At 50.8% G+C, this 22,191-nt stretch overlaps 10 protein-coding genes across 10 annotated transcripts; 4 read left to right on the forward strand and 6 right to left on the reverse strand.

The window, feature by feature from the left end:
* Positions 1 to 239: 239 nt before the first annotated feature.
* JCM6883_006405 (uncharacterized protein) lies at positions 240 to 2,925 on the reverse strand (the record flags this gene model as incomplete). Its single annotated transcript, XM_076631784.1, has 8 exons — positions 240 to 463; positions 537 to 1,210; positions 1,276 to 1,739; positions 1,804 to 2,181; positions 2,253 to 2,362; positions 2,442 to 2,610; positions 2,738 to 2,757; positions 2,868 to 2,925. The coding sequence occupies 8 exons, from the start codon at positions 2,923 to 2,925 to the stop codon at positions 240 to 242; spliced, it is 2,097 nt and encodes a 698-aa protein (XP_076488120.1).
* A 421-nt stretch (positions 2,926 to 3,346) lies between these two features.
* On the reverse strand, positions 3,347 to 4,785 carry JCM6883_006406 (uncharacterized protein; the record flags this gene model as incomplete). The annotated part of the gene is made up of 5 exons (XM_076631785.1): positions 3,347 to 3,545; positions 3,605 to 3,681; positions 3,743 to 4,094; positions 4,163 to 4,237; positions 4,298 to 4,785. 5 exons carry the CDS (start codon positions 4,783 to 4,785, stop codon positions 3,347 to 3,349), a joined length of 1,191 nt encoding a protein of 396 aa, XP_076488121.1.
* Positions 4,786 to 5,241: 456 nt separating this feature from the next.
* JCM6883_006407 (glutathione S-transferase family protein) lies at positions 5,242 to 7,201 on the reverse strand (the record flags this gene model as incomplete). The annotated part of the gene is made up of 10 exons (XM_076631786.1): positions 5,242 to 5,277; positions 5,353 to 5,375; positions 5,456 to 5,480; positions 5,583 to 5,679; positions 5,779 to 5,814; positions 5,913 to 5,926; positions 5,992 to 6,156; positions 6,305 to 6,520; positions 6,600 to 6,828; positions 6,894 to 7,201. The coding sequence occupies 10 exons, from the start codon at positions 7,199 to 7,201 to the stop codon at positions 5,242 to 5,244; spliced, it is 1,149 nt and encodes a 382-aa protein (XP_076488122.1).
* A 117-nt stretch (positions 7,202 to 7,318) lies between these two features.
* On the forward strand, positions 7,319 to 12,719 carry MSH6 (mismatch repair ATPase MSH6; the record flags this gene model as incomplete). The annotated part of the gene is made up of 26 exons (XM_076631787.1): positions 7,319 to 7,429; positions 7,503 to 7,677; positions 7,761 to 7,892; positions 7,978 to 8,234; positions 8,319 to 8,381; positions 8,446 to 8,610; positions 8,677 to 8,691; positions 8,767 to 8,865; positions 8,931 to 9,158; positions 9,227 to 9,639; positions 9,711 to 9,968; positions 10,032 to 10,163; positions 10,246 to 10,261; positions 10,328 to 10,472; positions 10,545 to 10,582; positions 10,643 to 10,765; positions 10,836 to 10,997; positions 11,073 to 11,263; positions 11,329 to 11,407; positions 11,476 to 11,533; positions 11,624 to 11,766; positions 11,839 to 12,000; positions 12,095 to 12,105; positions 12,181 to 12,250; positions 12,327 to 12,388; positions 12,458 to 12,719. The coding sequence occupies 26 exons, from the start codon at positions 7,319 to 7,321 to the stop codon at positions 12,717 to 12,719; spliced, it is 3,570 nt and encodes a 1,189-aa protein (XP_076488123.1).
* Positions 12,720 to 12,899: 180 nt separating this feature from the next.
* Positions 12,900 to 14,222, forward strand: JCM6883_006409 (glutathione S-transferase family protein; the record flags this gene model as incomplete). The annotated part of the gene is made up of 6 exons (XM_076631788.1): positions 12,900 to 12,942; positions 13,035 to 13,133; positions 13,208 to 13,243; positions 13,312 to 13,715; positions 13,787 to 13,953; positions 14,024 to 14,222. The coding sequence occupies 6 exons, from the start codon at positions 12,900 to 12,902 to the stop codon at positions 14,220 to 14,222; spliced, it is 948 nt and encodes a 315-aa protein (XP_076488124.1).
* Positions 14,223 to 14,267: 45 nt separating this feature from the next.
* On the reverse strand, positions 14,268 to 16,008 carry JCM6883_006410 (uncharacterized protein; the record flags this gene model as incomplete). The annotated part of the gene is made up of 6 exons (XM_076631789.1): positions 14,268 to 14,732; positions 14,799 to 14,936; positions 15,008 to 15,392; positions 15,472 to 15,559; positions 15,627 to 15,766; positions 15,839 to 16,008. 6 exons carry the CDS (start codon positions 16,006 to 16,008, stop codon positions 14,268 to 14,270), a joined length of 1,386 nt encoding a protein of 461 aa, XP_076488125.1.
* Positions 16,009 to 16,593: 585 nt separating this feature from the next.
* On the forward strand, positions 16,594 to 18,225 carry TAD1 (tRNA-specific adenosine deaminase; the record flags this gene model as incomplete). The annotated part of the gene is made up of 5 exons (XM_076631790.1): positions 16,594 to 16,775; positions 16,834 to 17,057; positions 17,126 to 17,734; positions 17,802 to 17,907; positions 17,976 to 18,225. The coding sequence occupies 5 exons, from the start codon at positions 16,594 to 16,596 to the stop codon at positions 18,223 to 18,225; spliced, it is 1,371 nt and encodes a 456-aa protein (XP_076488126.1).
* A 280-nt stretch (positions 18,226 to 18,505) lies between these two features.
* On the forward strand, positions 18,506 to 19,004 carry COA6 (Coa6p; the record flags this gene model as incomplete). The annotated part of the gene is made up of 2 exons (XM_076631791.1): positions 18,506 to 18,718; positions 18,894 to 19,004. The coding sequence occupies 2 exons, from the start codon at positions 18,506 to 18,508 to the stop codon at positions 19,002 to 19,004; spliced, it is 324 nt and encodes a 107-aa protein (XP_076488127.1).
* A 247-nt stretch (positions 19,005 to 19,251) lies between these two features.
* Positions 19,252 to 20,866, reverse strand: JCM6883_006413 (uncharacterized protein; the record flags this gene model as incomplete). The annotated part of the gene is made up of 2 exons (XM_076631792.1): positions 19,252 to 20,384; positions 20,455 to 20,866. 2 exons carry the CDS (start codon positions 20,864 to 20,866, stop codon positions 19,252 to 19,254), a joined length of 1,545 nt encoding a protein of 514 aa, XP_076488128.1.
* A 479-nt stretch (positions 20,867 to 21,345) lies between these two features.
* JCM6883_006414 (uncharacterized protein) lies at positions 21,346 to 21,784 on the reverse strand (the record flags this gene model as incomplete). Its single annotated transcript, XM_076631793.1, has 4 exons — positions 21,346 to 21,354; positions 21,424 to 21,485; positions 21,562 to 21,641; positions 21,726 to 21,784. The coding sequence occupies 4 exons, from the start codon at positions 21,782 to 21,784 to the stop codon at positions 21,346 to 21,348; spliced, it is 210 nt and encodes a 69-aa protein (XP_076488129.1).
* Positions 21,785 to 22,191: the final 407 nt, after the last annotated feature.

Below are 22,191 nucleotides of genomic sequence, written 5' to 3' on the forward strand. Positions count from 1 at the left end.
GGATAACCTTCTTGGGAGGTTCTTTTAGCAAAAGCGAGGGGGAGAGAAGAAAGGTGAACCAAAGAGCGAGAGAGAGAGTACTTGATTACTGAAGAAGAATAGTGTACGATTTGCGAAGAGAGAAGGGCAACAACCGTTATAGAATAGAATCAATAGGGAAAGAACTACGAGAGGGGAAGGAGAGAAACAACGAAAAGTAAAGTCAAGGGGTCCATCAAAGAGAGACTGGGTCAGGAGAATCAGTCAACATCTTCCATGGTAGAAGCAGCCGCAGGTTCGAGAGGAGGAGGTGCGTCGTCCGAAGATTCGGCCTGGGCGGGAGTCGAGTCTTCCTCAGTGTCAATCGACAAACCGAGGGAGATCATGTTGTGGATTCGGTTCGCGAACGAGACGGGTTCGTCGAGGGTGAATCCGGAGGTCAAGAGAGCGGTCTCGTAGAGCAAGTGAACGAGGTCGCGAACGGCTACAAACAATGGAGAATGTCAGCGAAAGAGGAAACGACAACGAGGAAACTAAGAGTAAAGAGAGAGACTCACTGCGATCACCAGCATCGGATTGAACCTTGGACTTGAACTCCTTGATGATCGGGTTGTGAGGGTTGATCTCGAGAGTCTTCTTCGATTGCATGTACGAAGACATCGAAGAGTCACGAAGAGCTTGAGCCTTCATGATTCGTTCCATGTTTGCCGACCATCCGAATTGACCGGTGACGAGAACACAAGGGGAAGCGTCGATACGGTTCGAAACGGAAACTTTCTCAACCTTCTCTCCGAGGATCTCCTTCATCGTGCGGGTGAGGTCTTCGAACTCCTTCGATTCTTGTTCACGAGCGGCCTTCTCCTCGTCGGTCTCTTCGAGTTCGAGTCCGTCCTTGGTAACGCAGACGAGCTTCTTGTCTTCGAATTCCTTGAGTTGAGTAGTCGCGTATTCGTCGATGGGGTCGACCATGAGGAGGACCTCAAAGTTCTTCTTCTTGAAGACCTCGAGGAAGGGAGAGTCGCGAACTTGCGAGAGGGATTCACCGGTGATGTAGTAGATGTTCTTTTGTTGTTCGGGCATGCGAGTGATGTAGTCCTTGAGCGAAGTCATCTCTTCTCCCGACTTGGTCGAGTGGAAGCGAAGGAATTCGGCGAGCTTCGATCGGTTTTGAGCGTCCTCGTGGATACCGAGTTTGAGGTTCTTTCCGAAAGCCTCGTAGAATTTGGTGAAGCTGCGAAAGAATAACGAACGACGATCAGTCTCCGCCTCACAAACGGCAGAGTAGAGTGTACTCACTTGTCCTTGTCTTCAGCAATGTCAGAGATCATCTCCATGGCCTTCTTGACCAAGTTCTTGCGGATAACCTTGAGAATCTTGTTTTGTTGAAGAGTCTCACGAGAGATGTTGAGGGGGAGATCCTCGGAATCGACGATACCCTTGATGAAGTTGAGGTATTCGGGGATGAGGTCCTCGCAGTCGTCCATGATGAAGACTCGTCGAACGTAAAGCTTGATGTTGTTGCGCTTCTTCTTCGATTCGAAGAGGTCGAAGGGAGCACGCTTGGGGATGAAGAGGATCGCCTTGAATTCGAGTTGACCTTCAACCGAGAAGTGCTTGACGGCGAGGTGGTCCTCCCAGTCGTTCGTGAGCGACTTGTAGAACGCTCCGTATTCTTCAGCGGTGATCTCGGCAGGGTTGCGGGTCCAGAGAGGCTTGGTCTTGTTGAGTTCGACTTGCTCGGTAACGTTCTCCTTGACAGTCTGCAACAGCGGGAACGAGTCAGTGCCGGTCGGAAATGAAAGACTGATCCATCCGAGCTCTCACCTTTTTCTTCTTCTCCTTCTTGTTCTCCTCATCCTCGACTTCCTCAATCTTGGGAGCGTCAGACTTCTCCTCCTCCTCTTCCTCCTCGACCTCCTTCTCGACTTCCTTGGTCGTAACGAGTTGGATGGGGTAAGAGATGAATTCAGAGTGCTTCTTGACGATATCCTTGATTTTCTTCTCCTCAAGGTATTCGAGTTGATCTTCCTTCATGTGGAGGATCATTTGAGTTCCTCGTCCGAGAGGGGGGTTGACAGTATCGGGAGTGATGGTGAAGGTTCCTCCAGCCGAAGATTCCCAAATGTACTGTTCATCGTCATTGTGTTTCGTGATGACGGTAACCTTGTCGGCAACGAGGTAGGCAGAGTAGAATCCGACACCCTACGAGTCAAAGCGAGCGAGAGAGTCAGTTTCAGGACGAGAATTCGAACGAGGCGAGCGGGAAAACTCACGAATTGTCCAATCATCGAGATATCAGCTCCCGAAGACAAAGCCTCCATGAAGGCCTTGGTTCCAGACTTGGCAATGGTACCAAGGTTGTTGACAAGATCAGCCTTGGTCACTGTCAGTCGAGGAGAGCGAGAGAAATAGAATATTAGCAAACAAATTCGAAAACAGGATGGGAGTTCGAGTCTACTCACTTCCAATACCGGAATCTTGGATGGTGAGGGTTCCAGCTTCCTTGTTGGGGGTGATACGGATGAAGAGCTCCTTCTCGGAATCGAGTTGAGTAGGGTCGGTGAGAGCGGCGTAACGAATCTTGTCGAGAGCATCGGAAGAGTTCGAAATCAATTCACGAAGGAAGATTTCCTATTGACGACAGCCATCTCGTCAGCAATGCTAATCGCTGAATAGAAGGAGAGAAGAGCGAAACACGAAGTTCCATTCATTGTGAGATGAAACCTCGCGCTCGCTCCCAACTCGACTGAGAACTCACCTTGTTCGAGTAGAAAGTGTCTGAGGGAACATACGATTCGATTGATCAGTATGGCAACTCATACAATGTGGCGGGGAACGAGATCTCGAAAAAAGATTGGAGGAGACGAGGAGGGGGACGAGCAACTCACTGATGATGAGGTCGAGAAGTTGAGTAATCTCTGCTTGGAATCCGAATGTTTCCGCCATCTTTGTATGTATCGAGTTTCGCGGGAGAAAGTGGAGAAAGGGAGAGGAGCAAGAGGTGAAAGCTCGATGAATTTCGGTTCATGGAACTTTCGAGAACGATTTTGCTCTCTCAACTTGCTCGGTTCTAGCAAATTCGATGAAGGCAGTATGCGATTCCTATATGTAAGATTCCAGACTGATCCAGGGAACGGAAAGATAAAACTCGTTTGGGTGTAGGGGAAGAACGACAATGAATGAAATACGAAATCGACGGAAACTTGAACGAGCAAAGTAATAGAGGAGAAGTCTATACCGATAGAAGAACGAAGAGAAAGAGTAGAAGTTGCGACATATAAAGACGTGGAGCGAAGACAGAGTAAGAGAGTTGTGAGACAGAGAAGTACCCAAAAAGAATCCAAACATTTTGCGACGAATAACCATTTTAGTACAGCGTGAACAGCGATGCGGCGAAGAGAAAGACGAGCCACGAAAGTGCCGAGGCGGGTATAGTTGAAGCGGCGGCATTCGAGGTAGTTTTGGAGATTAGAGGTGCGAAATTCGGTCCACAAGCGAGAGCAGCGACGCTTCTCCCTCCCGAATAGGTTTTCGAGATTGGCAGGGTCCCGTTGACGGCGTAGCGACTGTGATGAGAAAGATGTACGATCAGTTGATATTCTGATGGAAGACGGCTTTGACTCACGAGTAGGTTGCCATCAGAGTTTGCAAACAAAAATCGCAAGTTGCGACAGTTCCTGAAGGTAGCGTCGTTCCCTCCGCCTGAGAACCGACCACAGTAGTCAGTAAGAGATCGCTCGACGGCAGGAGAGCAGAGACTTACGAGATAATAGAAATACAAAGAATCAGGATTCGAATCTGCCGAAGCGTCCGCGAAGCAATACCTCGCTTCCGTCTCATTATTCTTCTGACACCCGACTTCCCTATACAATCTATAGTTCTGGAACCCTTCGAGCGCTTCTTGGGCTAAAGGATTCCCGCTTGACAAGTCTGGTCCGCAGGTATTGTCCAACTTGATTTGTCGCGCGTATTTGTCCATCAATGCCGCGCACGAATCAGAAGGAGCTGAGCAGGTAGAGTTAAGAACGTAGGGGAGGATAGAGTAGGGAGAACGTTGGGCTTGGAAGAAGGAGGATGAGGTGCCGAGGAGGAGGGAGAAAGGTGCGCAAGAAATGCTATCGAGTTCGGATGAGCGAGTTAATCAAGAGCAACGAATCGAGGCAGCCAGAAAGAGTAGACTCACAACTCGGGGTCAGCGAGGAAAGTAGCGAAGAAAGACGGACATGCTGTCGAGGAGAAATTTGTTCCGAGGGTTGAGCTACACGATGGCACAGAATTAGCATCCCTGATCCGCAACTCGAACAACAAGGGGGCTCACTCAAAAGGTCTGGGTATCTCGTAGTCAGCTGGAACCGCCGTGCTCGTGGAGACGGGAGAAGAACTCGTCGAACTAGGATTCGTCGTTTCCGTCGAAGAAGGAGAAATCGTTTCGGTTTCGGGAGGTATTGTTGTCGATTGGGGGACCAGCCTCGACGGTGATGCTGTTGTTCTTGTCGTCGTCGGAGAAGCAGAAGAAGAAGAAGAGGAGGAGGAGATCGGCGAAGTGACTTGTCGAGCGAACAATTCGGGAAGATGTCCATTCTTTCCCGCCCCCTCATCCAGCTCGCTTTTCCACTCCGATCTTGCTACCTTCCCGCTGACCTCAACCCCAGTCGTCCCGATCCGCTCAAGATTCGGCGTTGTTGTTGTAGATCTCACTTCATCGCTCAGTCCTCCTGCCACGAGGAGGCAACTGATCAAAGCGATCGCGAGTCGAGGTCGTCTCCTAGTAAACCCAGATGGACTCGGTACCGATTGTAGGAACATCCTTTCTCCCCTCTCTCGAACAGCCGGTCGATTTCCGATTGATTCAACTTCTGCTGGAATGCGGATGACTGTGCCCTTTGTTCGTACTGGGTCGCGGGCGTATAGGCCTTAGGGGGACTGACGGCGCGGGACGAGACGGCGAATTGGGCGTGTCGGGGAAGAGTGAAGTCGAACAAACCCTCGAATAAAACTTCCGAATGAAAATTGAAATGCTCGATCATTTTCCACGTTCATTTGTGGGCTCCAAGCCCGAATCAGGAAAAGGTTGCTGGGGTTGCAATTGCCATCCCTCGCACGTACCACTCGAAAGAGGGAAAGGTAAGACGAACAGCAGCCGAGTAGGAAAAGTTTTTCTCGACAAGGAGATTTCGCACGGAGGGCTCTTTTCGTTCCCTTTCGCACAGACTAAGGCGTGGTTGCAATTCACATGGGTACACAGGATACAGGTTGACTCGATTAGAGCGATTCGATGGAAGGAGTAGGTCCAGCGGGCTGAAAGAGGGTAGAACGGATACGGGAGAAAAAGTCAGTCTCAGCTGGTGCTAAAGTGAAGATCTCTCGACTTACGACAACGCGAGTAGGGTTAATTTCTGCTCATTGAGAGCAAAAGGGAAACAACACCGTCAGCCCGGAGAAGAAAGGACGCATTGAGAGAGGAAGTTTTGCTTACGAGGGTGACTGGTGTAGTAATGCATCTGTGAGCAAGCACATCGAAGGCACGCGGGTCAGTCATAAAGATTCAGTTCTCAATTGACGATGTTTCTGGTCGCAACGAGCCAACGAAGAGAGAAGCTCACCTTGATGTGTTCGAAATTCGTAGTTTCCTTGAATGCAGGGTAGTTCCAGTACAAATTCTTCATCCAGCGGTTCAAGTTGGGGTAATCGTGACGGATGCTATGAGTATTTATATCGTGCAAGCGAGCGAAGTACATCAGCACAACTGGACATCCGAGCGGGTTAGGCGAGGAATCGGAGCTTCGAAAAGATGCTCACGTTCCGAGGTTGCACTTGAAGTGTCCAACGTAAGTGCTGTCGAGAACGATATGTTTACGGCGTCAGTACGTGTAAGGCACACAGTTGGAGCAATGGTCTTTGGCCTGAGCTTCATTTTCCGCCTGCAAACTTACCAGTCGAAGCGGATCTAAAGAGGTTGGAGAGAGGTCAGCTTCTCAATAAGCTTCGCCGTCGAGTAGGAATGAGACTCACAAGAGTTGTGAAAAGCCTGACATCCGCCTCGGTGAGCTTGTCTCCGGCGACGAATTCCTTTCCTCCATCTAGCATCTTCTCGAGACGATCGAGAGATTCGAATAGAGGGATAACGTTGTTCTCGTACGCTTTCTGAGTCGTAGCGAATCCGGATTTGTAGACACCCTGTTTGGCAAACAGGACAAAAAGATTAGCTGCAGGAGATGGGTCAAGCTCGAGGAAAGACAACTTGCATTGTTGACCTAGAGTCGAGGACGAGACAGCATCAGATTAGCTTGACGCCGAGCACGACGAGTACAGTAGTGAAACGCACCTGGTTGTAAACCCAGTCATTTTGGTCGTCGATTTCGCTTCTGATTGCCTTGTCCTCGGGGTAGAGATCAAGTTCAGCTTGTTCCTTCGAGATGACGTCGTTGAAAGCAGTGTTCATGAAGCGAATGATTTCCGAAGATTCGTTGTTGACGATGGTCTCGTTCTTCTTGTCCCAAACGATAGGGACGGTGAATCGTGCATCGTAATCGGGGTTCGCCTGCGAGTGAGCAACGTTCAAAGTCATCAGCCGCTGTTCGAGGGCAAGGGTGGGAAACGCTGGACACCGATTAGCTGACCTTGAAGTACAGCTCGCGAACGAATTTTGAATCGTATAGAGGATCGCGGACGACTTCCTTCACTCCGTCATCTTCGCCGACCTCGCCAGAAGTCTTGAGGTACTCGCCGTCTTCTCCACGGATCGGAGGGTAGAAAGACCAGCCAAGCGCTCCCATGTGAGGGTGAACGATCGAAACGTCGAAGAATTCTTCGAGTCCTTTCAATTTGCGAACGATCAAAGTTCGGTGACTATCGACAAGGCGGGAGTCAGCACGAATTCAACGATGCTCAATTTAGTGACGAGTGAGACTCACGCCCAAGGGCAAGCGAGAGAGACGTAGAGGACGTATCGTCCTTTCTCGGGAGTGAACTTTCCATCCTTCGAGATCGCATCTCTGAACGTAGATTGTTGACGCCTGAATTCTCCATCTTTCGAAGCCCAGCTAGTGATATCGCTTCCTTTCTTTTGTTCGGTCGACATGGTGCGAAGAGATTGAAGTTGTTTGCTGCAAGTGGGGAATCGAGGAGGAAGAGTGAGGGGAGATCGAGTTGAACAGGTGTAGAGTTGTCTGGCTGTAGATCGAGGTAGTAGTAGCTTGGTGATCGATGATCTCGCAAGCATAAACTGGAGGGAGAGAAGGAGAAGAGAGGCAAAAGGCAACTCGCTTCATCTGTTGAGGTCATCAAATCAGTCATCTCACCGAATCGCCTCTATAAGCCTCTGAATTGGCTTTGAAGGATGATCTTATCCCCACCTATTCCTCTACCTTTGGCATTTCATCAACTGCTTCAAGATCCGACAAACTCTCACATCCGAGATCTCGCCGACGCGAACGCGAGTCGAGCACGCGTCAGGACGACTCTCAGATCTCATCTCGTTCACGAAGAACAAGGAGCAGGCTAACTCTGAGTGTGCTGTGTAGATCCCTTCGAAACGAAGAGCTGCTGCAAAAGACCAGGAAGCTGAAGAAGGAGCAGACGTAGAAGAGCAAGAAGACGACGATGATGAACCCGTCAAACCTCGCAAGAGACCTTCCCTGGGGGGGAGAACCCAAAAATCGATGATTCTCGATTCTGAAGAAGAAGAAGAGGAGCAAGGTGAGCGAGCTGCTCCCTTTGGCTCTGCGTATGCTCACGAATCGGCCAATGACTGACATCACTGGGTGATATTCGCCTTCTAGTCTCGCCCGCGAAGAAGAAACCAGTTGCCTCGAAGAAATCGGCAGCGAAAACTCAAGGAAAAGGAAAGAAGAAAAAGAGCGCAGACGAGGACGATTTCTCGATGGGAAGCGGGGAAGATTCCGGCAGTGACAGTAAGCCAACCTGTCATAATCACCACGAGCCTAGCTCAGCCCCGAAATATCTCGCGAAGAAGCTAACCTATTGACCTTGCAATAGGTGAAGATTATTTCGACGACGGCCTTGACGAAGCCCTTGCGAACGCCTCTGACGACGCTGCCTCTTCGTCTTCTTCTTCGGTTCCGACACCAAAAGCCAAATCTTCTTCGAAACCCCGCTCAAGCACTGCGAAACCTTCTTCCTCTTCTTCGAAAGCTCAATCCACTCTCGCTGCGACTCGACCTGCACTCAAGTCGTCTGCTTCGGGTAGTGGAGGTCTCGGAGCGATCAAGACGGCCGCAGAATTGTCGAAAGAGGTAAGCTGTCCTTTGCCGTCGCCCGAATTTTACCTTTGATTCATTCCCGCTCACTCCTTTATTCGGTTCTCGCGGTTCGAGTAGAAGGAGAAACAACAGAAGAAGGCGAACGAAACTGCTTACGGCTTTTTGGCGAAACCAAAGGATGCAAGTTGATTCTCCTTTTCCCTGTCCCGGACTCTCGAGCTAATCTGCTTCTTTGGATACCTAGGCGGATGGCGTTCCACACTCTGAACCCGGAGCTGATCCTCGCACACTCTACATCCCCTCTGCTGCGTGGAAAACGTTTACTCCTTTCGAGAAACAATTCTGGGAAATCAAGCAAAACCATTTCGACACCGTTTTGTTCTTCCAGAAAGGAAAATTCTTTGAGCTCGTACGTATGCCTTCATATTGCCTGTACCACTTACTCGACCATTGACACGCCGTTTGTACTCGACAGTACGAGGACGATGCTGTGAGCAAGGTCTCTCGAGCTTTGCTCGATGGCATCAAAAACTGATTCAGCTTTCTACTAACCTCGATTTCTCAGCGAATCGGTCACAGCGTTTTCGACTTGAAGCTCACGGATCGAGTCAAGATGGCCATGGTTGGAGTTCCCGAATCGAGTTTCGATTTCTGGGCGGCCAAGGTACGCTCTCTCTATCAATTTTCCCTTGATTGCATCGTCGGAGCAATACCTCGTTCGCATGACAGTTCCTCGCGCAAGGTTACAAAGTCGGACGAGTTGATCAATCCGAGACCGCTCTCGGAGCCGAAATTCGAAACAAGGACGCCAAAGCTGCTGGCGGCAAAGGAAAGGCGAAAGCAGGAGGAGGAAAGGAAATCGTTCGACGAGAACTCAAGAGCGTGCTCACTTCGGGAACAATCGTCGATGGAACCATGTTGACGGACGACATGTCGAATCACTGTGTCGCGATCAAGGTGAGCAGTTTTCCTGCTTCTGCTCGTTCTTTTCTCGCTTACTCACTCCATTTCGCTTGAACTCGTAGGAGGAAATCTCCGACTCCACGGGTCTGCCCACCTTCGGAGTCTGTGTCCTTGATGCGTCGACTGCTGAGTTCTCGCTCTCACATTTCGACGACGACGTTTCTCGTACGCAACTCGAAACTCTGATTCGACAACTCAAACCGAAAGAGATCATCCATCAGAAGAGCAACTTGTCGGTCCCGACTCTCCGACTCTTGCGCAATTGCCTCGGTATCGACTGCCAATGGTCCGCTCTCAAAGAAGGAAAAGAGTTCCTCAGGAGTGACGACGCGAAGGAAGAAGTACTCAAGCTCTTCAAGGCGGCAAAGAAACAAGACGACCAAGCAGCGGCTTCTGAAGACGACCTCGTACCCGAAGATATTCGGAAAATGTACGACAAACCTCTCGCGATGAGTTCGCTCGGAGGAATGGTGTGGTAAGTTTTCCCAACTCTCTCGCTCTCTGCTCTTCCCACGTGACCTGACGTCGTATTGGGTCGTAATTCAGGTACCTTCGTCAACTGAACCTAGATTCCGAACTCGTCACCGCGAACAATTTCAACGTTTACGACCCTCTCTCTCGCGGAAAAGCTCTCGTTCTCGACGGACAAACTCTCGCTCACATCGAAGTCCTGCAAAACTCTCAGGGAGGAACCGAGGGAACGCTGTTCCAACTCTTGAGCCGTTGCATCACCCCGTTCGGCAAACGCCTTTTCAAAGTCTGGCTCTGCGCTCCCCTTCGTGACGTTCCAGGCATCAACGATCGGTGAGCACTCACTTCAACGTCTCTGGAAGCTCGCAAGTATTGATACTGTTCTCATGCTGCTAGTCTTGACGCCGTTGAGGACCTCCTCGCGAACTCGAATTTCGCCGCTGCTTTCGACAACATGGTTCGCAAACTACCGGACCTTGAGCGCAAGCTCAGCAGAGTTCATGCGAAGACCTGTCGTAAGAGTGAATTGTAAGCATTGTCGTTGTTCGCTCATGCTTGTCTGTTCGGAAGTTGACGTCTTTCTTCACTTCTGCTCGCACCTTCCGAACAGCATCGAGATTGTTGCCGTACGTCACCGTCTCATCTTCGCTAGACGACTCTATTGACTGACCACGAGGCTTACAACGCCATAGGCTTTCGAGAAAATCGCAGACGGCATGAAAAACTTGGCGGATCTCTGCGAAGACTTCAAGTCGACAGGTGTTCCTGCTCTCGTGCGAGACTGTCCAAAGATCGGCGAGATGCTCAGCGACCTTCAAGATCTGTATGAGAGCGATGGTGAGGATCACTTTCTTCGCTCTGCCGAGTATCGTTCAAACCCTGACATCGTTTGAATCCCTCCCTGAACAGAACTCCTTCCTGTCGACGGTAAAGACGAAGAGTATGAAGTGAGTCGCCTCGAGTTCTTCCATGACCATACGTTCCTGACTCTCGCATCGAGTTTGCAGCGCATTCGACAACGAGTCGAAGATATCGAAACGGAACTTCAAGGCGAGCTCAAGGCTGCTCAAAAGCGCTTCAAAGATACTTCGATCCAGTTCAAAGACATCGGAACTAAAGACATCTTTCAGGTTCGTCAATCTCATCTCGCATCATCCACCTGACTTCGTTGATCATTTCTCCTTACTCAACCATCAATAGATCGAAGTACCAAACAAACACAAAGTTCCTGGCAACTGGGTCAAAATGACGAGCACGCAGAAAGTCAATCGATACTACTCGCCCGAGGTTTCGCGCCTCGTTACTTCTCTCAAAGAAGCTCGTGAGCGAAAGGGGATGGTGGTCAACAACTTCCAATTCAAAGTGAGTCTCTTTGGCCCCTCAAGATTTGCTGAACGACGTTGGCGAGCTCACATCGTTTTTCGCTTGCGCCGCCAGCTTTACGGAGAATTCGACAAAGATTACTCGACTTGGATGACCGTTGTTCGAACTATCGCGCAGCTCGACTGCCTCATGAGTCTGTCGAAGAGTTCTGCGGCTCTTGGAGAACCTTGCGTTCGTCCAGAAATCGTCGAAAGTGATCAAGCGATTCTCGAATTCGAAGAGTTGAGACACCCTTGCGTTTTGAGGTGAGTGATCATTGGCACTCACGGCGATGAATCTCGCTCACTAATACGATACACGGTGGATCTAGTGCCTCAACTGACTTCATTCCGAACGACGTCGCTATCGGAGGAGACGCTCAAAACCTCATGCTTCTCACGGGTCCGAACGTAAGCCTTTCCCCTTTCGTGCGATCGCGTATACACTTTGAGATCATCTGACGTGCTGCATCTTACAGATGGCCGGTAAATCTACGATGTTACGGATGACTTGCACCGCCGTGATCATGGCTCAACGTACGCTCTTCTTCTTCCGTCTTATTCTCGCAGTCATTCGGACCCGAAGCTGATGCGTTCGCCTTTGCTCCCTTGCCTTTCTTCCCCTAGTCGGATGTTTCGTTCCCGCCGCGAAGGCTCGAATCGCTCCGGTCGATGCGATCTATTCTCGAATGGGAGCCAACGATTTCATCTTTGCGAACGCCTCGACGTTCAAGGTCGAAATGGACGACTGCAACAAGATTCTGACCAAGGTGGGAACATTCTCCTGAGCAAAGTGGCGAGAACACCTCCTAATCAACCTTGCTTTCTTTCTTTTCGATCAGGCTACTCCTCGTTCCCTCGTGATTCTTGATGAACTCGGTCGTGGAACCTCTACCTACGACGGAATGGCGATCGCCTACTCTGTTCTTCATCGTCTCGCGACGCACGTTGGCTGTGTCGGCTTCTTTGCGACTCATTTTACCTCGCTTACCGAAGATTTCGCCGTGAGCTATTCTTTCATGTTCCTCCCTTTCTTCCACGTCCTCCGAATGGCCATGCGCTGACATCAGGCTTCTCCATATCTCGTCTTCCCTATAGTACCACCCTGAGTAGGTCTTCACTCACCTCTGACTTCTCGCCAAGTTCGGCTTTCTAACTCGCTCTTCGTCGTTCCCTGCTGCTAGGATTCGCTGCTGTAATATGCAAACTCACGTCAACGATGAAACTCGCGAAGTTGTCTTCCTCTACAAGCTCGTCAGTGACCCCCTTTCTCCCTCTCTCTCCCTTCGAGTATCATGGGTACTAACTCATAGCATCTCTTTGTGAGTAGGTTGATGGTGCTGCTCCAAAGTCCTACGGTCCTCACGTTGCCTCGATGGCAGGTCTCAGCGAGTGAGCTTCATTTCCGTCCGATCCCCTTAGTTTGGCTCGCGGTTGCTGACTGGTACTCATTCTCTCCAGTACGATCGTAGAGCGCGCGATCGCGATCTCGAAACAATTTGAAACGACTTCGAAAGCACGAGAACGACAACAACGAGCCAACGAATCCCTACCTCTCACCTCGCAAGCGGACGCCGCCTTCCTCATGCAGCTCGCGGAATTGAAAGTGTCTGGGTTTGAAGAAGGGATCGAGTCGAGGAAGAGGAGTCAATTGAGGAGAACGCTCGCGATCATGAAGAAAGGATTTGAAGCACAAAAAACTGCCAGGACTGTCATAGCTTGAAAGGACTTCGTTTTCTCCCGTTCTGTTGTTATACTATTACTCGCTTTGTCAATGAGATCTACTTTGAATGTCTCTCGGCAGGTTAATCGATCAAAATGAGTTCGAAGAGTCGAAGTGGGGAGAGAAGGGAAATCTTTCTCTCCCTCATTTCGACCTCAACTACCCTGCGATTCTGAACCAATGTCGAACACTGCATCCACACGACAACCGACGGCTACCCTCTGTACGCCTCCCCAGATTCCATACTACCTCCTTTTGATGCGAATGACGCAACAACTGACCTCTTTCAACTCTTCTATCCGTCTTTTCCCGCAGATACCTTTGATGGATCGGTATGGGCGAGTGTACCTCGTCTCGTAGCGCTCGAGAAGAACTATACAGAGGACGAGATGGCAGAGAAAACAGTCGATCTCGGTACGTGGGGAGCCCGCCCTGGATCTCTTCCAGCTCTCGCCGTAGCTCACCAAGACCTCGATCACACAATGTAGGCAAAGGAGAGAACTTCTCACCCGCTTTCTTGAAACGTGAGTCCCCTTCCTTTGCTTCGAGATTCCGACTGCGAAATCTGATTGTACATAGCTCCTTCATTCAGTTTCCCCTACTGGACAAGTCCCCGTACTCGTCGTACCGTATGAGCACACTCTCGACGACACGATCCCGACAAAGTTCAGAGCGCTCAGCGGGACAAAGGACATCTGCGACTTTCTCGACCTTTCCTCTACTCGTTCGAGTACCCATCATGCTCCCGCTCTCTCTCCTGCGACTGTCCAACGATCCGCCGACTCGAAGGAGTTGATCGCTCACGTGCACAAGGAGGAAGCACCCGATCCCAACAAGTTGCTCCTCTCGTTCAGGAACGAGCAAGAGAGGGACGCGAAGTTCAAGGGTTTGGTTGGCGGGTTTTTAAAGGGGAGGCAAGAGGCGCTCGAACGGTATGCGAAAGAAGTCGGAGACTCGGATCAAAGGTTGAAGGCTTTTTACGAGAAGAAGATCTTGGTAAGCGTTCTCTGACCTCGTTCGAGACCTCTCGAGGTTTTCTTCGCTTACAAACGTATTCGAGATCATAGGAGAACGGTTCTCTGATCGGGATGTACGAGGGTAAGATCGACTCGACAAGTTGGCAGCAAGCTTCTCAGGCGATGTGGGCTCAAGTTCCGAAGACTCTCGCACTCCTCGAAGAGAAACTCGAAGACACGGCTCCCTACCTTCTCGGTGACCAAATCTCGCTTGCAGAGTCAGTCCCTCATTGACTTCTACATCTATGATGACTCGCTTCCTGACGCACCTCTGATGCGCTCACACAGTTTACACGTTGGAGCTTGGTTTGCACGAATCCTCGCCGTAGCCGGAGTCACAAAGATTTCCGAACTCTCGCAAGCACTCAAGCAGCTCGAAGTCAACTTGCCAGAAGGAGAAAAAGTTGGAGCAAAGACGGAGAGGTGGGCTGAAAACTTGTTCGAGAGGAAGAGTTTCAGGCAAGTTTACGCCGAGGGAATGCACTAGATGATGTAGGAGAACAGAGTGTAACAATTACAACAGTACACTAACTCAGACGAGTCGAGAGTTTGACCTTGCGGTTCTTTCCTCATCAATTACAACTTCGATCTCAACCAACACCCTCGATGACAAGTTCGGTTTCTGGTCAAAGCAAGAGGACCGCCTACTGAAGTCCTTCATCGCGAACCCTTCTTTGGAGCTGATGGTCGATCCGACCATTGTCGAAGCTTCTGACTCCTGAAGCTTTCCTACGCCTGGCTTCTCGCTACCTCGGTCCATCGCGTCGCTCACTGCCTTGATCAATCTTTCGTCACTCGGTTGGGCCTCGATCGCTCGTAGCAAGAGCACTGTCGCCGAAAGAAGCCCGAAAGAGCCAACCGAGTAAAAAGGGAGAAGGATTGCGATCCTCAAATGCTTCTTGTGAGCGAGTTTTTCGGGTTCGACGGCGATCATGAGGGAGTTGATGGCGAGAAGTACCGCTATGATGACGTTGAATCCGACGGAGAGGAGAATAGTCTGTCGCATACTCACGGACGATCAGTTTTCCACGACTATGCCCAAAAAGGAGATCAACGGCTATACCTTCCACACTCTCCGAAGTTTGAAATGCGAAGCGGTCGTTCGGAATACTGAGGATTCTGTGCTCAAGAAGGACGCCTCGATCGATTTGATCTCCTTCCGCAAACTGACGAGGTACTGAGAGGCCACGACTGACATGACCTGTCCCGTACAACAGAAGGAATCAGCGAACGAAACACGCCAGACAGAAGCGAGGAGCCCTATGAACTGACAATGGCGAGGAGGATGCTCGAGGCTGCGAAAATGCTGAACGTGACTTGAAGACAGCGAAAGTGATCATCGGCGGATCGTCTAAGGCTTTCGAGAGTCGGGCCCGCAGTAGAAAGATTGGGTGGTCCTCGAGTCCACTCACGAGACAGGCTCAAGAGGAGGGTGTTGACGTTGTCGAGGTTTCCAATGAGACTGGCGTACGATTTACCACTGAGGACAGCGGGCGGAACGAAGAGAATCGTAAATGCCGATAGGAGGAAGATTCCGCAGGCGTTGACGATGCGGGAAGACCTCGTACTTGTCCATTTTCCGCGAGCTTGCAGTTGAGCGACGTGAGAGGAGAGAATTGCCCACGTCGAGATAACGCCAGAATGAACGAGGGCGAGCCTGTCTTGCTCGATGAGTCAGTTTGACTTAAATAGGCCTCGACAGGTGAACCAGGGTTTAGGGTAGACAGCAAACTCACCAAGGTAATGTCAACCAGTACATGAAATCTCTTCCGTTTCCTTCTTCGGTCAACTGTTGCCGCTCGAACTCCATCGCTACTTGCGAGACTATTTCGCGTGCAAACGGATTGAGATCAGGAAGTTCATCGTCAGAATCAGAGATGAGAGGGCTCACGGCATAGGAAGAGAATACCAGGTACGGCCCATGAGGCGGAAAAGTGAAATCTCCACATGCCAGTCGAATTACTCCGCACAAACCACAAAACTCCTTTCCTCCAACGGATCCAGAGGGAGAGGAACGCGAGAATTGCGATCCTGAGACGGCAATAGTAGTCAGTAACAGATCTTCCCAACTGAAAGTGGCCTGGCTAACGAAAACCCACTCACAAGGCAAAGATTCCCGCCAAAGCATACAGTTGGCGTCGAGCGTGTGAGTCATCTCCCGGAAGTACGAGACTTCTCAGGTGATTCGAGATGGCGAGGTAAGGGTTCTCATCAGGAGGGAGAGAAGCGACGAGCTTTACGACTTGATTCCGGAGCTGGTCAGCATCGAGCATTATACGGCGGCGAAGCGTAGCAAGCGGAGCTGAAGCTCATAGATCCCAGGAGAAGCAGAGCGACAAGAATGGCCGGCTTGTCAGAGAGGCTAAGATGTCGGAGCGCGAAAAGTCCATTCGCAAGGAGGCTTTCCTTGTCGATTTCGATCCGAACCGATACTGATAAAACCTTTTCCAACTCACCACTCGAGTAGGCTTTGCTCAGGGCACATCGAGCCCAACCTCCAACCGTAGAAACAGCAGCAAGAGCAAATTTGAACGATACCGCTAGTTTTCCGTCTCTTGATGAGAGCCCAAGCAGGCGAAGATATAGTCCGAGCCCGCTAGAGTCGGAGTTCCTCGATATGGTTCGCCCTCAGTTTCCGCGTTCCCGACGGCGCAAACGGCGAGAGAGATCTAGAGTTGATTGATGAAGGACCTAATTCAGACACTACTGCCGCGAGGGCAAAGGGGAAAAGCGCGCTTACCTCCAGAGACCCTTGTCACTCACTAGACATGCTTGAGCGCACGATTGACGATACAAGGGGGTTGTGGTTGAGAGAGAGAATCAGAAGATCCTGGTTTCGCTTCTTTCACTCACTTTGCATGTCCCGCGATGATCTGGCCAACATACTAGCTCGTGCAGTAATCAGCCAATACACCTCTCTACCCCTCAATGGCAAACCTCGACCTCGCACAAACGGTATTCCGACCTGGACAGTTCTCGCAGGTTTCTGCCTCTACCGAACGACAGGGGATTCTACAGAAGCTCGCTGTGTATCATTAGGGTCAGTCTGATCGTATTAATATGCGAAAAGTCTCGATTGACGAGTTGCGCTGTGACAGAACTGGATTGAAAGCTTTACCTCACTCAAAGTTGCCTCTTCACGGCGACGTACTGCACGATTCTCATGCGGAGGTAATCGCGAGAAGGGGTCTCAAGTTGTGGCTCTATCGACAGCTCGAACTCGCCGCCAAGGGAGCCGAAGCGACGGTTTTCGAACGAACGCAAGGAGCATGGAGGTTGAAACAAGAATGGAACGTCGGGCTGTGGATCAGCACACTACCCTGTGAGTCTCCTATTCATGTACGTTACTTCGTTGAGCGGATCTCTGAGCGGATTGCGCTTGAGGAACAGGTGGAGACGCTTCGACTTATTCCCTTTCGCTTTCTGCACTTACACTCCCTTCTGCACCCTCATCCTCGCCAGAAACAGAAGCAATAAAGCCTCCAGATACCGACAGAGTTCACCCTTCACTGGGTGAAGCAGCAACTCTTGGTCTCGTTGTGACACGCTCATCGACTCCGCCACCTCTGGGGTCCAGTCTGAAGTCAGATCCGCTCGTACATCGCGGCCGAGTCTCCTATGCAACGATTTCCGCACTTCGGACAAAGCCTGGTCGTGCCGACTCGCCACCGACAACGAGTCATTCATGTTCCGACAAACTCGCGATGTGGACTCGCCTCGGAATTCAGGGAGGTCTCCTCTCAACTCTCGACGTACACGTCAAGTTGGACTTCATTTCAATCAGTGGAGTGAAAGGAAGTGACGAAGAGGTGGAGAAAATCGGGAAAGAGATCAGGCGTGCGATTGTAGGGAGATTGGAAGAACGTAAGGAACCTCGAGATGAACGAGTCAAAGTTCCTGGGATTGGGTTGTCACAGAATATGGAGTTCGGACATTCCAGAGAAGCGGTCGCACGAAACGCAGGTGTAAAGGAGGAAGAGGTACTCAGTTGTCCAGACAGTGCGTCAATAGTTTCACTCCGCTCTCGGTCGTCTGCCCAGCTGAGCCTTGCGCGTAACGTTTGTAGCACTTGCCTGGGCTGAGAACGAAGGATCAGAGGTCATCACGAACGGTATTCGACAGGGAGCCTCGTCGAAGCGGAAAAGTGAACAACCACTCGGCGCGAAAGCAAGGTAAGTCATGCTCGCCTCCTGATAGTATTCGCACTCTCGCAGAGACTGTAGCTGACGTGCTAGTACAGGTCGCGACTGAGCAAGCTGAGCCTCTTTCAACGACATCTCGAAGTTCAGCAATCTCTTCTTCCTGAAAGCCCTCGCGAAAACCTCACCTACTTTCAGTCAAAGCACTCGACTTCGGCCGCACCGAGCCATAACTACTATCAAGAAGCAAAAGCGGCAGTGCGAGCGGGACCATTCAGGGGTTGGCTCGTCAGCGGGAAGAGATGGGAATCCTTCGACGCGGACGGGAAACACTGGCCCGAAGCGATCTAGGGATACCGTCATGAGTGGTAAAGCTTCTTCGCTGTCAACTGTCAAAGACTAGAGGAAAAGAGCCAGGGACGTAGGAAGTTTGTCGTTGTCAATTTGAAGCTTTGACAGCACATGATTCTGCTCGCTTCGCCGACTCGGCCTCGAACGCGCTTGATCTCTCACTTCGATTTCGAGAGACTAGCTACGTAAGCTGTCCCAAAAAATATGAGAGGGAGTCTGCGACACACTCGAAACTTCGATCTTGAAACTCTCTGCGCTCTGCCACTCACCTTTCTCGTCAATGGGCTGGTTCTCGTCTTCTACGTCAACGTCTACCTCCGAGTCTACGAACGACTCTGCCGCCCCCTCTCGATCCGAACGTAAAGCGTGCTGGGATTCTCGAGATCTCTACTTCGGCTGTCTCGACAAATCCGGAGTCTCAGTACCAGGACAGGAAGGGGACAAGTGCAAGCAAGAAGATGGTACCTACAGAGACAAGTGTGCAGCTAGTTGGGTGAGTATCTCGCTTCACTCGAAATCGGAAATGATGAAGAAGTAGACAGTCGCGAGAACTCGGAACTACGGCACTCGGGTGGATGTGCGGAGAAGGATACAGCTTTGGGACTTTCTTTCGAGCTAAGGAGGGCGAGCGCTAATATGATGGACTGGTTTTCGCACTTTCGGAATAGGTCGATTACTTTAACAAGCGTCGAGTACTCCAATTGAGACAGGACATGATGGAGAGAAGAGCTGCAGAACAACAGGCTGGACTTGCGCAATCACGGACAGCCCAATCATGATCAACGAAAGATGTAAGTTTGAAACGACTGCATAATCGAATTCGCTTCGAAACTCATCTCGTTGCCCTTCTTTCGCAGCTCTCTTGTACATACATGACAGTGGAACGAATAAGCGACGGAATTTGAAACAATATCAGTAACTTGAGAGATTAAGAGTCTAGTCTATTCCGTATTCCCGACAAACAGCAATGCTACAACAAATAAGAGAGTGCGACAAATACAGAGAAGCAACACCTAAGCTAGCTAGCTAACACCATCCAACCCTGAACAGTTTGTAACTCCCTTCGTCAGCTCTTCCGACTCCTTTCACCCTTTCGATCTCGGTAACACATTGAATCGCAACCCTCCATCCTTCGCCTTCTTTTCTTTCCGAGAGTGACTCTTTCGAAGGGAAGACTTTCGTAATCGACGCGATTGCCTCAGCGTGGGTCGGTCGGAGAGGAACGATGAGGTGGAAGGCTGGACCAGAGACGGGCGATTCGGTTCCGCTTGCGGTCGTAGTTACGACATGAGATGCAGTCGACAATTCGTCGTTCGTCGAAGTATCCGTCGAGTGAAGGGAGGGACGAGAAGGAAGAGGAAGGGGGATCGCGGATTCGTTCAACGAGAGATTCGCGATGCCTTGAGGTAATTGAGCTTGAGATTCGGCGTTGTCAGGAGTGATGAGGAATTGCTCGACGCAAGATTTGAGCCAGATCGCATGGGTGGGACCGTAGACAACGTCGGCGGCGATCAAGGTATGGAACGGTTTGTCGAAAGGAGGGGGCATGATCGTAGGGATTGGATTGCGAGGGTTTGAAGCGGCAGAGAAGGCCCGCGAGGAGTGTACGGCAGACCAATCGAGCTTGTGAGTCTGGACGGGGAGGGATGAAGAGGAGGACGAAGTAGCGGAAGAGGAAGGGGAAGGATTCGAATGGGGTGTACCGGGGACCGAAGGCGATGACAAGGATGAAGATTTCGGGTTGATGGGTTTCAGAGAAGGTGATACGAGAGGAGATTGAGCGGGAGAAACTGCGGCCGAGTTGCTGACGACGTTCTTTTGAAGGTTTTCCAAAACTCCATCGTGATAATCCGTCGCGAAAACCTCCGAAGGAATCCCCATACGCTCACTCATTCCTTTCCAGACGAGACTCAATAATCCAGTTCCGGCACCAAGTTCGAGTACGCGCTGATCTGGGATACCAACTCCAAACTTGACGGGATCGAGGGCGATCATTCGAGCGAGAATGATTGAACTTCCCCAGGACTGGAGTCCCACGGAGGTCGGGTCGAGGTGAGATGGAAGAGCATCGTTGAGAGTGATCATGAGGGGTTCGGTTTGAGGATCAGAGTCGGCAAGACAAGTTGGAAGGAGCAGAGGTCGTAAAATCGCTCCTCCCTCTGCGAACCGAGAATTGTGCGTGGTTAGCTCCTCGTGTGTGACTTTCACAGAGACGGATTTGGAACTGACCAGAAGTCGCAGTCAAATGAGAGACGAGTGCTGCTGCCTCGTCGACGATTTCCATTCTCAAGTCCTTCTCTCCTTCATCGCCGAGCTCTTCCGCTTCTTCAATCCATTCCTCGCCACGTTTCACCACCAAGTTCAACCAATTCACTGCCCACGACCTCTCGAACTGATCCTGATGGAGTAAGGGGTCGACAGAATCATCTTCTTCGACTTCACTCGAGAACTGGGCTTGTCGAGCGGTTTCTTCAGTCGGATGAGCGAGATCTGAGTCTTGACTTGGGGCGACGTAAAGAGTGCGTAAGTGCTGGATTAGGTCGAGGATTGTCTTTGAAGTGAGGTTTGAAGATGAAAGTTTTCGGGACAATTTGGGGAGGACAGAGGTAGGGAGTGAGAGTCGTCGAACTCTGGTAGCCATTCAGTAGCTCAGATGTAAGTAAGTAAGAGGTTCGTCGTGTCGTGGAGTGAAGAGTCAACGTTTGTGATTCACGCTCTGAGTTGGAAGTCGAAGTCGCCAGAGTCGTTTCTTCGAAATTGTGAGCTGAGAATGAGTGTACTGTTCCGTAAAGAATTGTACGCTCGGTGGGTCGGCTCTGCACGCCATCAATAATCACGAGAATAATGGGCCAACCTTTTTCGGCGAGCTTTTCGCAACTGGGTTGGACGTTCGACTCGGAAAGCGTCTTGCGCAAGCTCTCGCTTTCCTATCGCAGACAAGTTTTCGGTTTAGGGGAGATCCGAGTGAAGAGAGCCGTGCGAACGAAACTTCGTCAAGTTTTGAATGGGCGTGGCTTGTGACTTATACAATTTCAGAAACTATCGTATGGTCAACTAAAAGCAGCAGGGCTAAAAGCAAGGGCGACCTTCCGGCACGTAAACTCGTCCGAAACATGACAATCAATCAAACTGCGAGACTCGAAGCCCAATCACACCGTCAGCGAGGGTCTCACGCGGCGAGAGACAAGGGAAGCTTACTGATTTCAATTCCTCGTCAACGTCGACGGGTTCCGAATCGGCATCCCAGAACAGACTAGAGGCTACCAACGCATTCGAGGGAGATCTTATGATGAGCCTCTCGAGCGAAGAAAGGAGTAAGCGATGATACAGACTCACGAAAAGTTGAAAGATTGAGGTGTCGGGAGTAGTAGCCTGACAGTTGAAATTGTAGGTGTGAAGCTGAGAGCGGCGAATCTCTATCAGAATCATCGATGTCAGCCACTGCTTGTCATCCTCGAAGGCGAAGCCGACGAAAGTTAGAGAGAGAACGGGAAACTCACTTTGGTTTCCCTCCGATCCCTTGAGGAGTGAACGTGAGAGTGTTGAAGTCACTCATCATCGAGTGAGGGTCCAACTACTCTCGGTTGGTGTGGAAGGAGAGAGAGAGAGAAAGGGAAGGGGGAAGAAGTGATGGAAAGGAAAGAAAGAGGTGAAATCGCTTTCCTCTCCCGTTTTATAGCCCTCCCTTTGTCCCCAGCCCGACTTTCGCCGTACTTCTCCCCACCCGAACGTTCGTCGACCTTCCACGAGGTTCCAACGCACTGTCCTCGTTCGTCACGCGATATTCACAGCCTCTTTTCCCCCCAACGAACTTTGGCCTCGTCCTCCTCTCCTTCTGCTCTTCCAATCTCGTTAACCCTACTACGGGGAGCTCGTACAAGCGAATACTATGGACTCGAAGTCGACACCGCTCGAATCGGCTAGGCTTCACCCTTTGACACCGCCTCGAATTCATGTCGTTCAGAT

This window comes from Sporobolomyces salmoneus (assembly GCF_050403485.1).
Source record: "Sporobolomyces salmoneus JCM6883 DNA, S_salmoneus_JCM6883_v1_ctg20, whole genome shotgun sequence".
Taxonomy (NCBI): domain Eukaryota; kingdom Fungi; phylum Basidiomycota; class Microbotryomycetes; order Sporidiobolales; family Sporidiobolaceae; genus Sporobolomyces; species Sporobolomyces salmoneus.